Source organism: Electrona antarctica (assembly GCF_951216825.1).
Source record: "Electrona antarctica genome assembly, chromosome: 12".
Taxonomy (NCBI): Eukaryota; Metazoa; Chordata; class Actinopteri; order Myctophiformes; family Myctophidae; genus Electrona; species Electrona antarctica.
This window is the reverse complement of record NC_136793.1, coordinates 2,099,560-2,114,474: the sequence shown is the minus strand read 5'-3', so window position 1 is coordinate 2,114,474 and position 14,915 is coordinate 2,099,560. Positions and strand designations below refer to the sequence as shown.

At 44.4% G+C, this 14,915-nt stretch overlaps 1 protein-coding gene across 3 annotated transcripts in view; it reads right to left on the bottom strand.

Moving 5' to 3' along the window:
- The window catches only part of mtx3 (metaxin 3), a 39,267-nt gene that overhangs the window by 4,142 nt on the left and 20,210 nt on the right, over positions 1–14,915 (bottom strand). For 2 of the 3 annotated variants that reach the window (XM_079515723.1, XM_079515724.1), the window contains exons 2-6: positions 13,023–13,095; positions 11,966–12,042; positions 10,183–10,275; positions 8,384–8,569; positions 3,088–3,164 (exon numbers count right to left, since the gene is read on the bottom strand). In XM_079515723.1, the coding sequence (XP_079371849.1) occupies positions 3,088–3,164; positions 8,384–8,569; positions 10,183–10,275; positions 11,966–12,042; positions 13,023–13,095 (506 nt within the window). Of the gene's footprint in view, positions 1–3,087; positions 3,165–8,383; positions 8,570–10,182; positions 10,276–11,957; positions 12,043–13,022; positions 13,096–14,915 lie in introns of all 3 variants that reach the window. The other variant, XM_079515725.1, reaches the window with a different exon arrangement.

The window sequence follows — 14,915 nt, the reverse complement described above, 5'->3', positions numbered from 1 at the left end:
TTTTGAAGATGCGCGCGCATCCACTTCCATTCTAAGCCCTGCATTCAAAGCCCTGTATCTCAGAAACGACATTGAGGGGCAGTTTCTGGCCCAGACAAGGGTTTTCAACGGCCTGTAGCAGGCACTGTGATACTCACGGTCGGCTTTATCCACCATCGACCGAGAGAACAACAACCGGTGAAGACACCACACACAGCAGTTTGTCACAGGAACATGCGATTAAGGATATTTGGCTCTTCAAAGTAAGTGTTACCTCCCCCTTCTCCGCTCCCTCCATTGGCTCCCGGTCGCTGCCCCTCCCCCTTCTCCGTTCCCTCCATTGGCTCCCGGTCGCTGCCCCTCCCTGCTTCTCTTGCAAGTCTGATTGAACCCTACAAACCCTCCCGTGGGCTCAGATCAGCCAACGCAGGGAAGCTGGGAGTACCTTCACTAAAACCAGCCGGGACAACGCTCCACACGTCCCAAACTCTTCTCCCTTCTGGCTCCAAAACTATGGAATGAACTTCCCAATGCAGTCAGAACTGCAGACTCACTCCCCATCTTCCACCTCCGTCTGAAAACCCACCTCTTCAGACTCCACCTTAGACCGTAGTACTCACCCTAGCCTCGACGACTTTACAGGCGAATGCAAAGGCTCAATTTATGTAACTTGGAATAGATAGCATTTTATGTAGACATTCTAGTGTATTCTCATTTCATTATACAGATATTCCACTGTTAGATAGATGTTAGGTTCTGTTAGATAGATGTTAGGTTATGTTAGATAGATGTTAGGTTCTGTTAGATAGATGTTAGGTTCTGTTAGATAGATGTTAGGTTCTGTTAGATAGATGTTAGGTTCTGTTAGATAGATGTTAGATAGATGTTAGGTTCTGTTATAGATGTTAGGTTCTGTTAGATAGATGTTAGGTTCTGTTAGATAGATGTTAGATAGATGTTAGGTTCTGTTAGATAGATGTTAGGTTCTGTTAGATAGATGTTAGGTTCTGTTAGATAGATGTTAGATAGATGTTAGGTTCTGTTAGATAGATGTTAGGTTCTGTTAGATAGATGTTAGGTTCTGTTAGATAGATGTTAGATAGATGTTAGGTTCTGTTAGATAGATGTTAGGTTCTGTTAGATAGATGTTAGGTTCTGTTAGATAGATGTTAGGTTCTGTTAGATAGATGTTAGGTTCTGTTAGATAGATGTTAGGTTATGTTAGATAGATGTTAGGTTATGTTAGGTTCTGTTAGATAGATGTTAGGTTCTGTTAGATAGATGTTAGGTTCTGTTAGATAGATGTTAGGTTCTGTTAGATAGATGTTAGGTTCTGTTAGATAGATGTTAGGTTCTGTTAGATAGATGTTAGGTTCTGTTAGATAGATGTTAGGTTCTGTTAGATAGATGTTAGGTTCTGTTAGATAGATGTTAGGTTCTGTTAGATAGATGTTAGGTTCTGTTAGATAGATGTTAGGTTCTGTTAGATAGATGTTAGGTTCTGTTAGATAGATGTTAGGTTCTGTTAGATAGATGTTAGGTTCTGTTAGATAGATGTTAGGTTCTTAGGTCAATTTATATTGGGGGTCGGGAGGGGGCGGGGCGGCGGTCCCGAGACGTTGCCAAAGCATTTTCAGGGGTCCCCGTCCAAAAACGTTGCGAACCCCTGGCTTAGCCTAGTATTATTCTGACGACCCACTGAAGAAGACAAGCGTCCAGATCTACAAGCTTGTAGCGCGCCACCGAGCGGCGCGCTACGAGCTTGTAGATCTGCTATTTTTTTTTAAATCTTGAAAATTTGGCACAAATCTTTGAATATATATTCTGTCAGAGCGAACGTTTTTAACTCAAATATTTGCTTCTGGAGGGGTCCCTGGAACAACATATTAATTCTGGGGGTCCTTGACATGAAAAAGGTTGAGCACCACTGACATAGAAACATAGGGCAGTATTATGCGTGTCTTAAGTACCAGGTCTTATTACTTAACTTAAGACCTGGAGGTGTGATCAATGCCATTTGGCTATTCTGAGTGGCCAAACAGCATTGACCACGCCTCCAGGTCTTAAGTTAAGTCATAAGACCTGGTACTTAAGACACGCATAATACTGCCCATAGGCTTTTTCAGAAAACTGTCAGGATTTAGAAGACATTTTTTTTTAATCAGCCTCAGGTCTAAATGGGTTGATGCCCTTATTGTGTGGCTAAATGCCTACATTGTAAATTGTAATGTCTGGACGGTGCCACGCTGAGGGAACACTGTGCCACGCTGAGGGAACACTGTGCCACGCTGAGGGAACACTGTGCCACGCTGAGGGAACACTGTGCCACGCTGAGGGAACACTGTGCCACGCTGAGGGAACACTGTGCCACGCTGAGGGAACACTGTGCCACGCTGAGGGAACACTGTGCCACGCTGAGGGAACACTGTGCCACGCTGAGGGAACACTGTGCCACGCTGAGGGAACACTGTGCCACGCTGAGGGAACACTGTGCCACGCTGAGGGAACACTGTGCCACGCTGAGGGAACACTGTGCCACGCTGAGGGAACACTGTGCCACGCTGAGGGAACACTGTGCCACGCTGAGGGAACACTGTGCCACGCTGAGGGAACACTGTGCCACGCTGAGGGAACACTGTGCCACGCTGAGGGAACACTGTGCCACGCTGAGGGAACACTGTGCCACGCTGAGGAACGCTGTGCCACGCTGAGGGAACGCTGTGCCACGCTGAGGGAACACTGTGCCACGCTGAGGGAACACTGTGCCACGCTGAGGGAACACTGTGCCACGCTGAGGGAACGCTGTGCCACGCTGAGGGAACACTGTGCCACGCTGAGGGAACACTGTGCCACGCTGAGGGAACACTGTGCCACGCTGAGGGAACGCTGTGCCACGCTGAGGGAACACTGTGCCACGCTGAGGGAACGCTGTGCCACGCTGAGGGAACACTGTGCCACGCTGAGGGAACGCTGTGCCACGCTGAGGGAACACTGTGCCACGCTGAGGGAACACTGTGCCACGCTGAGGGAACACTGTGCCACGCTGAGGGAACGTACGTGTTTCCAAAGAAGTAGTGTCTGCCGTTCCCAGAGAGCAGAAGGACTTACGTGTTTCCAAAGAAGTAGTCGGCCGTTCCCAGCCGGTGAGAGAGCAGGTTCAGACACTCCTTGGCCTCGCTGTAGATCTACGGAGGGAGACAAACAAGACGTGCACCGTGTCAGTCATTCTGTCAAATGTTACCAAGCGTGCGTGTGTGTGTGTATGCGTGCGCAGCGGTGAGCTAGTGGTAGGGCTGCCCTGAAGCTGCACGCACGCCCCCCACATGCACACACATGCATGACAATGCGCGTTGACGACGGCGCACTCAACACCTAAAATGAAGCAACCGGTGGGCGCCGTCTATACCTGGCTGGCAGGCTATCCTTTGTTATGCTTTGCATAACATTACAGTACCTGATGTTCTCACTTCTCACTTTAGTCAGATTTATTCAGATGGATCCCCAGTAGCTGCCACCGAAGTAGCAGCTACATATAGCAGCTAAGAAGTAGCAGCTACTCTTCCTGGGGGTCCATGACAAACAATACATAGAACACAACACAATAAAAAAAAAATAACACTGCACAATAAAAACAGGTGCAATCTTGAAAAAAATACATTCATAATACAAAATACAAATGCATTTAAAGACATTAAAAATACAGAGAAAATAAAAACACTAAACAAGACATCCCCTTAAATGATGTCAGTTAATTATAAAATTGGGGTAATTGATCAGGTGTCTCTTAAGGAGCCTCTTAAAACTAGCCTTACTGGGTGCTTCCGTGATTATTATAGTTGGTAACGTGTTCCATACTGAAATAGCCCTGAACATTACAGTCAGTAGTACTTTAGGCCTACCCTACACTGTAGGTGTACCCTACCCTACCCTACCCTACACTGTAGGGTAGGCCATGCAGGTAGCTTAGCCCAGGGGTTCTCAACCCGTGGGTCGCGACCCCTCGGGGGGGGTCGCCAAGTTATTTTGGGGGGTCCCCAAATAATTAAAAAAAAACGTTTTTTTTTATTTTTTTAATGCAACTGAATGGCTGGAAAATGGAAATGAAGAGTTTACATATACTGTAGTACACATAGTACATGCATACACCTTCCCTAATGATTATATCTGGTTTCAGTATTTATTTATGGTGTATTGTCTCTATTATTAAGGTTATTGTAGCAGTCAATTTATATTGGGGGTCGGGAGGGGGCGGGGCGGGGGTCCCGATACGTTGCCAAAGCATTTGCGGGGGTCCCCCGTCCAAAAACGTTGCGAACCCCTGGCTTAGCCTAGTATTATTCTGACGACCCACCGAAGAAGACAAGCGTCCAGAGACTCCAGAGGAAACATCGTTTCGTGCCTAAACCTGCGTGCCTGTCGACTCCAGAGACTCCAGAGGAAACATCGTTTCGTGCCTAAACCTGCGTGCCTGTCGACTCCAGAGACTCCAGAGGAAACATCGTTTCGTGCCTAAACCTGCGTGCCTGTTTCTGTAAACTGGAATTAGGCATATAATCCTTACAAATGTGAGTTTACGTGATCTACCAAAAAAATAGACCACATGAAAAAAAAAAAGGATATATCGGCTCTTCGTGGTATTGCACTAGTGTTGCGTTACTTTTCTGTTATTATAGTGACTGAGACAACTTAAAGGGGCATTCCACTCATTTTCAACATTTTACTATGTCATTAATATACCTTAGAGCTGTTGTGTGGAAATAATAAAAAAAAGTCTCCCCATTCTGTGTTTCCTAGAACTGGAGATCTGAAAAAAACCATTAACATGGTGAAACACATCTTGATGATGTCATCAAGATGTGTTTCACCATGTTAATGATTTTTTTCATACTTACAGTTCTAGGAAACACAGAATGGGGCGACTTTTTTATTATTTCCACACAACAGCTCTAAGGTATATTAATGACATAGTAAAATGTTGAAAATGAGTGGTTTTCCCCTTTAAGTGAAATAACCTTAAGTTTAGTTTTTTTTCGATCATCAACAGAATTCAGAAACATTATACCGTACATCCAACATTTATTTCTGGTTGATCGAAATGGCTTAGGCTGAAGCTCAAAGCTTTGATGCCTAGCCTACATGTTGGTTTATTTACAAACGTTTCGTTCCATTTAGCCTACTGCTCATTTACTAAATACTATAGGCCTCAAACTATAGGCCTGAAACTCACATGGTTATCCCTGACCGTTGTTGGATCTTGTGATTGTTTTAAAACCACATTTTTGAAAGCAAAATAATGTAAGGCAGGGTGAGTATACAATGCAAAGGGATTATATATACAACTAAAAAGAAAATAATTAATTGAAACTAAAATAAAAAACAACAAATTTACAATGGAACTAAATAATAAGAAATATAATGAATTAGAATAGCTAGTTTTCCATCATATAACTAGCACGAGCTGACGTGGCTATGTGGACATGCATGCGCGTGCATGTGACATGCACGTGACGTCATTAAACTACAGCCCTACTAGTTAAAAAAATCCACAGCACACCACTGTGTGTGTGTGTGTGTGTGTGTGTGTGTGTGTGTGTGTGTGTGTGTGTGTGTGTGTGTGTGTGTGTGTGTGTGTGTGTGTGTGTGTGTGTGTGTGTGTTTGTGTGTAGGTTGTTAAAAGTTAATTTCACTCAATTAGAAGGGGGTATTTAACTTTAACACGCTTCTGGGGTGATTTATACGTACATTCTGTCTTTCTGTGTATGTGCACCAGACAGGTTTTGTGTTGTCTTTATTTTTTATACTTTGATATTCATTAGATCTACTGTATAAAAATCTTTTGAACACAATGCGTCGTGATGCGATCGGAGCTTGTAGATTGCCTATTTTAAAATGACCAAAATGTATATATAATATACTATAATAGGGCTGAAGTGGGTAAATGTATGTTTTGTAATAATAATAATCATCTAAATCTACAAAGTAACTAGTAACTAAAAGTTTGACATAATTGTAGTGGAGTAAAAGTACAATATTTGGATCCGAGATCTAGTGGAGTAGAAGTAAAAGTATTGGAAATTGTTTTGAAAATACTCAAGTAAAGCACAAATACCTCAAAGTTGTCATTGCATCTTACTGTCGTAGCAAAAATATAATAGCCGATCTACAAGCTCAAAACGCGTCGCAGTGCAACACGTTTTGAGCTTGTAGATCGGCTGTTTTAGCTATATATTTGAATGAATAAAAAGCAAGGCTTTTGCACACCTGCAAGTGACAGCGTACTGAGCGTAGGAGAGAGACAACCAAGTGTCCTGACGTCCTCGAAAAGAAGAAACACCCACACGCCATCTTCAAATGCAGTGAACAACTTGAATAGGGAACCAGCAACGTTTCGGCCTATATACAGCCATCTCAATGCTCTCAATGGTCTCGCACCTTCCTACCTACATGACTGCCTGCCTAAATATGTCCCAAACCTTCCTACCTACATGACTGCCTGCCTAAATATGTCCCAAACCTTCCTACCTACATGACTGCCTGCCTAAATATGTCCCAAACCTTCCTACCTACATGACTGCCTGCCTAAATATGTCCCAAACCTTCCTACCTACATGACTGCCTGCCTAAATATGTCCCAAACCTTCCTACCTACATGACTGCCTGCCTAAATATGTCCCAAACCTTCCTACCTACATGACTGCCTGCCTAAATATGTCCCAAACCTTCCTACCTACATGACTGCCTGCCTAAATATGTCCCACACCTTCCTACCTACATGACTGCCTGCCTAAATATGTCCCAAACCTTCCTACCTACATGACTGCCTGCCTAAATATGTCCCAAACCTTCCTACCTACATGACTGCCTGCCTAAATATGTCCCAAACCTTCCTACCTACATGACTGCCTGCCTAAATATGTCCCAAACCTTCCTACCTACATGACTGCCTGCCTAAATATGTCCCAAACCTTCCTACCTACATGACTGCCTGCCTAAATATGTCCCAAACCTTCCTACCTACATGACTGCCTGCCTGCCTAAATATGTCCCAAACCTTCCTACCTACATGACTGCCTGCCTAAATATGTCCCAAACCTTCCTACCTACATGACTGCCTGCCTAAATATGTCCCAAACCTTCCTACCTACATGACTGCCTGCCTAAATATGTCCCAAACCTTCCTACCTACATGACTGCCTGCCTAAATATGTCCCAAACCTTCCTACCTACATGACTGCCTGCCTAAATATGTCCCAAACCTTCCTACCTACATGACTGCCTGCCTAAATATGTCCCAAACCTTCCTACCTACATGACTGCCTGCCTATATATGTCCCAAACCTTCCTACCTACATGACTGCCTGCCTAAATATGTCCCACACCTTCCTACCTACATGACTGCCTGCCTAAATATGTCCCAAACCTTCCTACCTACATGACTGCCTGCCTAAATATGTCCCAAACCTTCCTACCTACATGACTGCCTGCCTAAATATGTCCCAAACCTTCCTACCTACATGACTGCCTGCCTAAATATGTCCCAAACCTTCCTACCTACATGACTGCCTGCCTAAATATGTCCCAAACCTTCCTACCTACATGACTGCCTGCCTAAATATGTCCCAAACCTTCCTACCTACATGACTGCCTGCCTGCCTAAATATGTCCCAAACCTTCCTACCTACATGACTGCCTGCCTAAATATGTCCCAAACCTTCCTACCTACATGACTGCCTGCCTGCCTAAATATGTCCCAAACCTTCCTACCTACATGACTGTCTGCCTAAATATGTTCCAAACCTTCCTACCTACATGACTGCCTGCCTAAATATGTTCCAAACCTTCCTACCTACATGACTGCCTGCCTAAATATGTCCCAAACCTTCCTACCTACATGACTGTCTGCACAAACTCCCACTGTACCTTCAACAGGCAGCCTCTGTAGACATTTTTAAAGCACAGCTCAAGACCCACTTCTACACTCTTGCTTTTAATTGATCTTTTACATTCCTTGTTATTCATGTCCTCACTGTATTGCATTACTGCTCTTGTCTTTTAATGTTTATGCCTTGCTTTTCTTTTCTTTCTTTCTCCATTGCTCTGTAAAGCACTTTGAGCTGCATTTCATGTCATGAAAGGTGCTATACAAATAAAGTTGTATTATTATTATTATCATCAGGCTATCTTTATGTTATTCACTGCATCTGAAGACAGTGTGCGGGTGATTTTTTTTCTTTTTCACAGATATATTTGCTATTTTTGAATTGGAAGCCTGAAAAAGTAACCTTTGAATTTAATTTCAAATGCATTTGGCAATTGCTGGGGGCCGCATGTTGCCCATGTATATGATGTAATTCATTGAAAAGGAGTTCTTTGCCAGGCAGCCAGGGGGCGCTCTACTCTTTACCTTGCCCTCCACCTCGGTGACGGTGTGCAGAGGCCCCGCCCCTCCTCGGGTCAACAGGATGTGGGAGAGGGCGTGGCCGGCGTGGCGAGCGGGAACCAGGAAGTTGAGGGGGAAGGGCGAGCGAGAGGCGAACCACGGCCGCGTCACGTTGGCGTAGTTCTCAGCGTCCACCCAGAACGTGTGCAACTATAGGACGCACGCACACACACACACACACACACACACACACACGCACGCACGCACGCACGCACGCACGCACGCACGCACGCGCGCACGCACGCACGCACGCACGCACGCACGCACGCACGCACGCACGCACGCACGCACGCACGCACGCACGCACGCACACACACACACACACACACACACACACACACACACACACACACACACACACACACACACACACGCGCGCGCACGCACGCACGCACGCACACACGCACAGATGAGTCACAACAACTCTGGGGACTTCATGGGGACAGTCCAATGGTCATTTTGATCTATATGGCCAAACATAATTTCAAAAGAATATATATATATATATATATATATATATATATATATATATATATATACCTTTTTTAAATGTCGACGTCAGACCTAAATGGGTGTGTATATATATATATATATATATATATATATATATATATATATATACACCCATTTAGGTCTGACGTCGACATTTAAAAAAGGTCTTCTAAATCCTGACAGTTTTCTGAAATACCTCATGTTTCTACGTCAGTGGTTCTCAATATTTCATGTCAAGGAACCCAAAAATGATATGTAATTGCCCGCCGACCCCCATCTGAAAATATGTAGTTCCAGGGACCCCCTCAGAGGCAAAGATTTGAGTTCAAAACGATTTGAGTTCAAAACGTTTTCACGAATTTTCATAAATAGCAGACCTACAAGCTCATAGCGCGGCACTCGCTTGTAGATCTGCTATTTTTCAATAGCTAAAGTATAACATAATGCTTAAAACACCAAAAGGTTCTGAATGGGTTAAAATAAACATAAAGTTCATGTGGACCCGCACACTTTGTTTTTTTCTCATACATAATATACATAATACAGTTACAAAGTCCCATATTTACCAGTTTGTAGTTATACAAACAATCTTTTGTTGAGCAAAATGTGTCAAGTCTATTCTTAAAAGTGTTGACTGAATGAAGGCTGTATATGACAGCCTTATAATTGTTATCGTTTATACTACTGGAATGTTACACAGCTGTGCTGCCAAATAACTAAACATCATGTCAGTATGTTTACACCAACCTGAGCCAATAACTAAACATCATGTCAGTATGTTTACACCAACCTGAGCCAATAACTAAACATCATGTCAGTATGTTTACACCAACCTGAGCCAATAACTAAACATCATGTCAGTATGTTTACACCAACCTGAGCCAATAACTAAACATCACACCAGTATGTTTACACCAACCAAATCAATTAAGCAGCAGAGCTGCCTATAAGCTCATTAATTAATTATCCATATTAAATAAACAAAGACAAAATAACTTTGCCTGCTATTTATGTTCAATTCATCATACCTTATAATTTAACATAGGGTTTTGAGCATTATGTTATACTTTAGCTATTGAAAAATAGCATATCTACAAGCTCGTAGCGCACCACCGAGTGCCACGCTATGAACTTGTAGATCTGCTATTTTTGAAAAATCGTGAAAATGTGGCGCAAATCTTTGAATATAATATTCTTTCAGAGCGAACGTTTTTAACTCAAATCTTTGTTAAGTGTTGATTGGTTACAAGGGTGGGGGCGGAGCTTCTTACCAGGGCGGGGCGGAGCTTCTCCTCCAATAGGGCGATGTAAGCCAGGGTGTCGGCGCCCTGCCGCGACGATAGGTCAAAGTCTGCATTACACCCCTGAGGAGACAACCAATCAGACGACAGTACAACCAAACAAGACGACAGAAAATAGCCGATCTACAAGCTCACAACGCATCGCGCTGCGACACGTTGTGAGCTTGTAGATCTGCTATTTTCAGCATGCAACCAAGTGTAAAATGACTCATACTGGATCTCCTTCAACTAGTCCCTTCCTAACATTTTAGTCTAGTTTTTATCTATTGACGAAATTGTCAGTATATTTAGTCTTAGTTTTAGTCATCATAGCTTAGTTTTCATGTAGTTTCCATTTAGTTTTCGTCAGTGAAAAAAGGTAGTCGACGAACATTTTTCGTCTTAGTTTTAGTCGACGAAAACAACACTGGTTCCTCATGAGGATGTGTCTGGGTTCTGTCAACACTGGTTCCTCATGAGGATGTGTCTGGGTTCTGTCTGGTTCCTCATGAGGATGTGTCTGGGTTCTGTCTGGTTCCTCATGAGGATGTGTGGGTTCTGTCTGGTTCCTCATGAGGATGTGTCTGGGTTCTGTCTGGTTCCTCATGAGGATGTGTCTGGGTTCTGTCTGGTTCCTCATGAGGATGTGTCTGGGTTCTGTCCAGTGTTGGTTCCTCATGAGGATGTGTCTGGGTTCTGTCCAGTGTTGGTTCCTCATGAGGATGTGTCTGGGTTCTGTCCAGTGTTGGTTCCTCATGAGGATGTGTCTGGGTTCTGTCTGGTTCCTCATGAGGATGTGTCTGGGTTCTGTCTGGTTCCTCATGAGGATGTGTCTGGGTTCTGTCTGGTTCCTCATGAGGATGTGTCTGGGTTCTGTCTGGTTCCTCATGAGGATGTGTCTGGGTTCTGTCTGGTTCCTCATGAGGATGTGTCTGGGTTCTGTCTGGTTCCTCATGAGGATGTGTCTGGGTTCTGTCTGGTTCCTCATGAGGATGTGTCTGGGTTCTGTCTGGTTCCTCATGAGGATGTGTCTGGGTTCTGTCCATCATGAGGATGTGTCTGGGTTCTGTCCAGGTTCCTCATGAGGATGTGTCTGGGTTCTGTCTGGTTCCTCATGAGGATGTGTCTGGGTTCTGTCCAGTGTCGTTTTTGGCAGCAAATTTTGATTTTTAGTTTTAGTCATTTAGGGCCCTATTATGCGTGTCTTAAGTACCAGGTCTTATTACTTAACTTAAGACCTGGAGGCGTGATCAATGCCATTTGGCTATTCTGAGTGGCCAAACAGCATTGACCACGCCTCCAGGTCTTAAGTTAAGTCATAAGACCTGGTACTTAAGACACGCAAAATAGGGCCCAGAGTCTCTTGAATAGTTTTCACTTAGTTTCAGTCACATTTTAGTCACCTGGAATGTTTTAGTGTTAGTCCAGCTTTAGTCGACTAAATCTACAGTTGATTTAGTCGACTAAAATGTGTTTTGACAGGCCTTGACGTCGTTGTAATGGCAGATTTTACACTTTGCTTGCATGCTGAAAATAGCAGATAGCGCTGTGAGCTTGTAGATCTGCTATTTTCAGCATGCGACAAAGTGTAAAATTACTTGTACTAACTTAAAAAAGTTAAATAAAGTCAAATGAATAAAGTAAAATTACTTGTACTTGTAATAGTTTCACTTAGTTTTAGTCACATTTTAGTCACCTGGAATGTTTTAGTCTTTTTTTTTAGTCTAGTTTTAGTCGACTAAATATCATACGATTTTAGTCGTCACCTCCTCACCTGCTTCCTCATGACGTTGAGGATGTGTTTGGGTTCCGTCACCGCCTCGTCTCCACAGAGCAGCTCCGGAACGGACCCTACGAGAGAAAACACAACATGAGCTACGACCACAGGAGAAACACAACACTCCAAGGACCGCTGGTCCGCAGCTCCGGAACGGACCCTACGAGAGAGGAGAAAACACCAAGACCAAGACCGCTGGTTGAAAACCACTGCTCTAACACAGGGGTTCTCAACCCGTGGGTCGCGACCCCTCGGGGGGTCGCCAAATTATTTTGGGGGGTCCCCAAATTATTTTCGAAAAAAAAAAAAAAGAAAAAAAAAAAGATTATTTTTTTACCTTTTTTTTCACGATTTTTCAAAAATAGCAGACCTACAAGCTCGTAGCGCGCCACTCGGTGGCGCGCTATGAGCTTGTAGATCTGCTATTTTTCAATAGCTAAATTATAACAATGCTTAAAACACCAAAAGGGGTTCCCGCCCAAAATGGTTTAAGGTTATTGTAGCAGTCAATTTATATTGGGGGTCGGGAGGGGGCGGGGCGGGGGTCCCGAGACATTGCCAAAGCATTTCCGGGGGTCCCCGGCCAAAAACGTTGAGAACCCCTGCTCTAACACAATGCATTACGTTTAAAAAAATACTTATTCTTACTTCCATTTTTATGAATCATAAAAATTACTTGTCTCGTGAGGACCAGGATAATATTGTCCTCACAGTGTCCATTTATGAATGTCTAGCACACTGTGAGAACTGTGTTATTAATATTATGACCTACTGTTAATAGATTTGACAAAAAATAAAATCACACTTGCACAGTGCACGTATTTGTAAAATATGGCAAGCATTTTAAACAACATACAATTTGAAATGCAATGATCTCACACACACACACACACACACACACACACACACACACACACACACACACACACACACACACACACACACACACACACACACACACACACACACACACACACACACACACACACACACACACACACACACACACACACACACACACACACACACACACACACACACACACACAGGTTACCTGTTCTCCAGGTCCTCCATGTCCAGTCAATAGGAGAAACTGTGATATTTGCCCCAGAGAACTTGGCGTAGGCCTGAAACACAGAGACCAGGCAGTGATAGGGTTAAGGTTAGGTCAGGGTTACAGAGACAGAGTACAGCATCTTGCAATGGGCCTAATGGTCTAACATTCAATCATAATATGACAAATTGTCCGCCGATTTGATGCGCAGAAATAACCTTCAGTCTCTGTGTGACTGAAGGCTGTTCTCTCTCTGTGTGACTGAAGGCTGTTCTCTCTCTGTGTGACTGAAGGCTGTTCTCTCTCTGTGTGACTGAAGGCTGTTCTCTTCTCTCTCTGTGTGACTGAAGGCTGTTCTCTCTCTGTGTGACTGAAGGCTGTTCTCTCTCTGTGTGACTGAAGGCTGTTCTCTTCTCTCTCTGTGTGACTGAAGGCTGTTCTCTTCTCTCTCTGTGTGACTGAAGGCTGTTCTCTCTCTGTGTGACTGAAGGCTGTTCTCTTCTCTCTCTGTGTGACTGAAGGCTGTTCTCTCTCTGTGTGACTGAAGGCTGTTCTCTCTCTGTGTGACTGAAGGCTGTTCTCTCTCTGTGTGACTGAAGGCTGTTCTCTTCTCTCTCTGTGTGACTGAAGGCTGTTCTCTTCTCTCTCTGTGTGACTGAAGGCTGTTCTCTTCTCTCTCTGTGTGACTGAAGGCTGTTCTCTCTCTGTGTGACTGAAGGCTGTTCTCTTCTCTCTCTGTGTGACTGAAGGCTGTTCTCTCTCTGTGTGACTGAAGGCTGTTCTCTCTCTGTGTGACTGAAGGCTGTTCTCTCTCTGTGTGACTGAAGGCTGTTCTCTTCTCTCTCTGTGTGACTGAAGGCTGTTCTCTCTCTGTGTGACTGAAGGCTGTTCTCTCTCTGTGTGACTGAAGGCTGTTCTCTCTCTGTGTGACTGAAGGCTGTTCTCTCTCTGTGTGACTGAAGGCTGTTCTCTCTCTGTGTGACTGAAGGCTGTTCTCTCTCTGTGTGACTGAAGGCTGTTCTCTCTCTGTGTGACTGAAGGCTGTTCTCTTCTCTCTCTGTGTGACTGAAGGCTGTTCTCTCTGTGTGACTGAAGGCTGTTCTCTCTCTGTGTGACTGAAGGTTGTTCTCTCTCTGTGTGACTGAAGGCTCTTCTCTCTCTGTGTGACTGAAGGCTGTTCTCTCTGTGTGACTGAAGGCTGTTCTCTCTCTGTGTGACTGAAGGTTGTTCTCTCTCTGTGTGACTGAAGGCTGTTCTCTCTCTGTGTGACTGAAGGCTGTTCTCTTCTCTCTCTGTGTGACTGAAGGCTGTTCTCTTCTCTCTCTGTGTGACTGAAGGCTGTTCTCTTCTCTCTCTGTGTGACTGAAGGCTGTTCTCTCTCTGTGTGACTGAAGGCTGTTCTCTCTCTGTGTGACTGAAGGCTGTTCTCTCTCTGTGTGACTGAAGGCTGTTCTCTCTCTGTGTGACTGAAGGCTCTTCTCTCTCTGTGTGACTGAAGGCTCTTCTCTCTCTGTGTGACTGAAGGCTGTTCTCTCTGTGTGACTGAAGGCTGTTCTCTCTCTGTGTGACTGAAGGCTGTTCTCTCTCTGTGTGACTGAAGGCTGTTCTCTCTCTGTGTGACTGAAGGCTCTTCTCTTCTCTCTCTGTGTGACTGAAGGCTGTTCTCTCTCTGTGTGACTGAAGGCTGTTCTCTCTCTGTGTGACTGAAGGCTCTTCTCTTCTCTCTCTGTGTGACTGAAGGCTGTTCTCTCTCTCTCTGTGTGACTGAAGGCTGTTCTCTCTCTGTGTGACTGAAGGCTGTTCTCTCTCTGTGTGACTGAAGGCTGTTCTCTCTCTGTGTGACTGAAGGCTCTTCTCTTCTCTCTCTGTGTGACTGAAGGCTGTTCTCTCTCT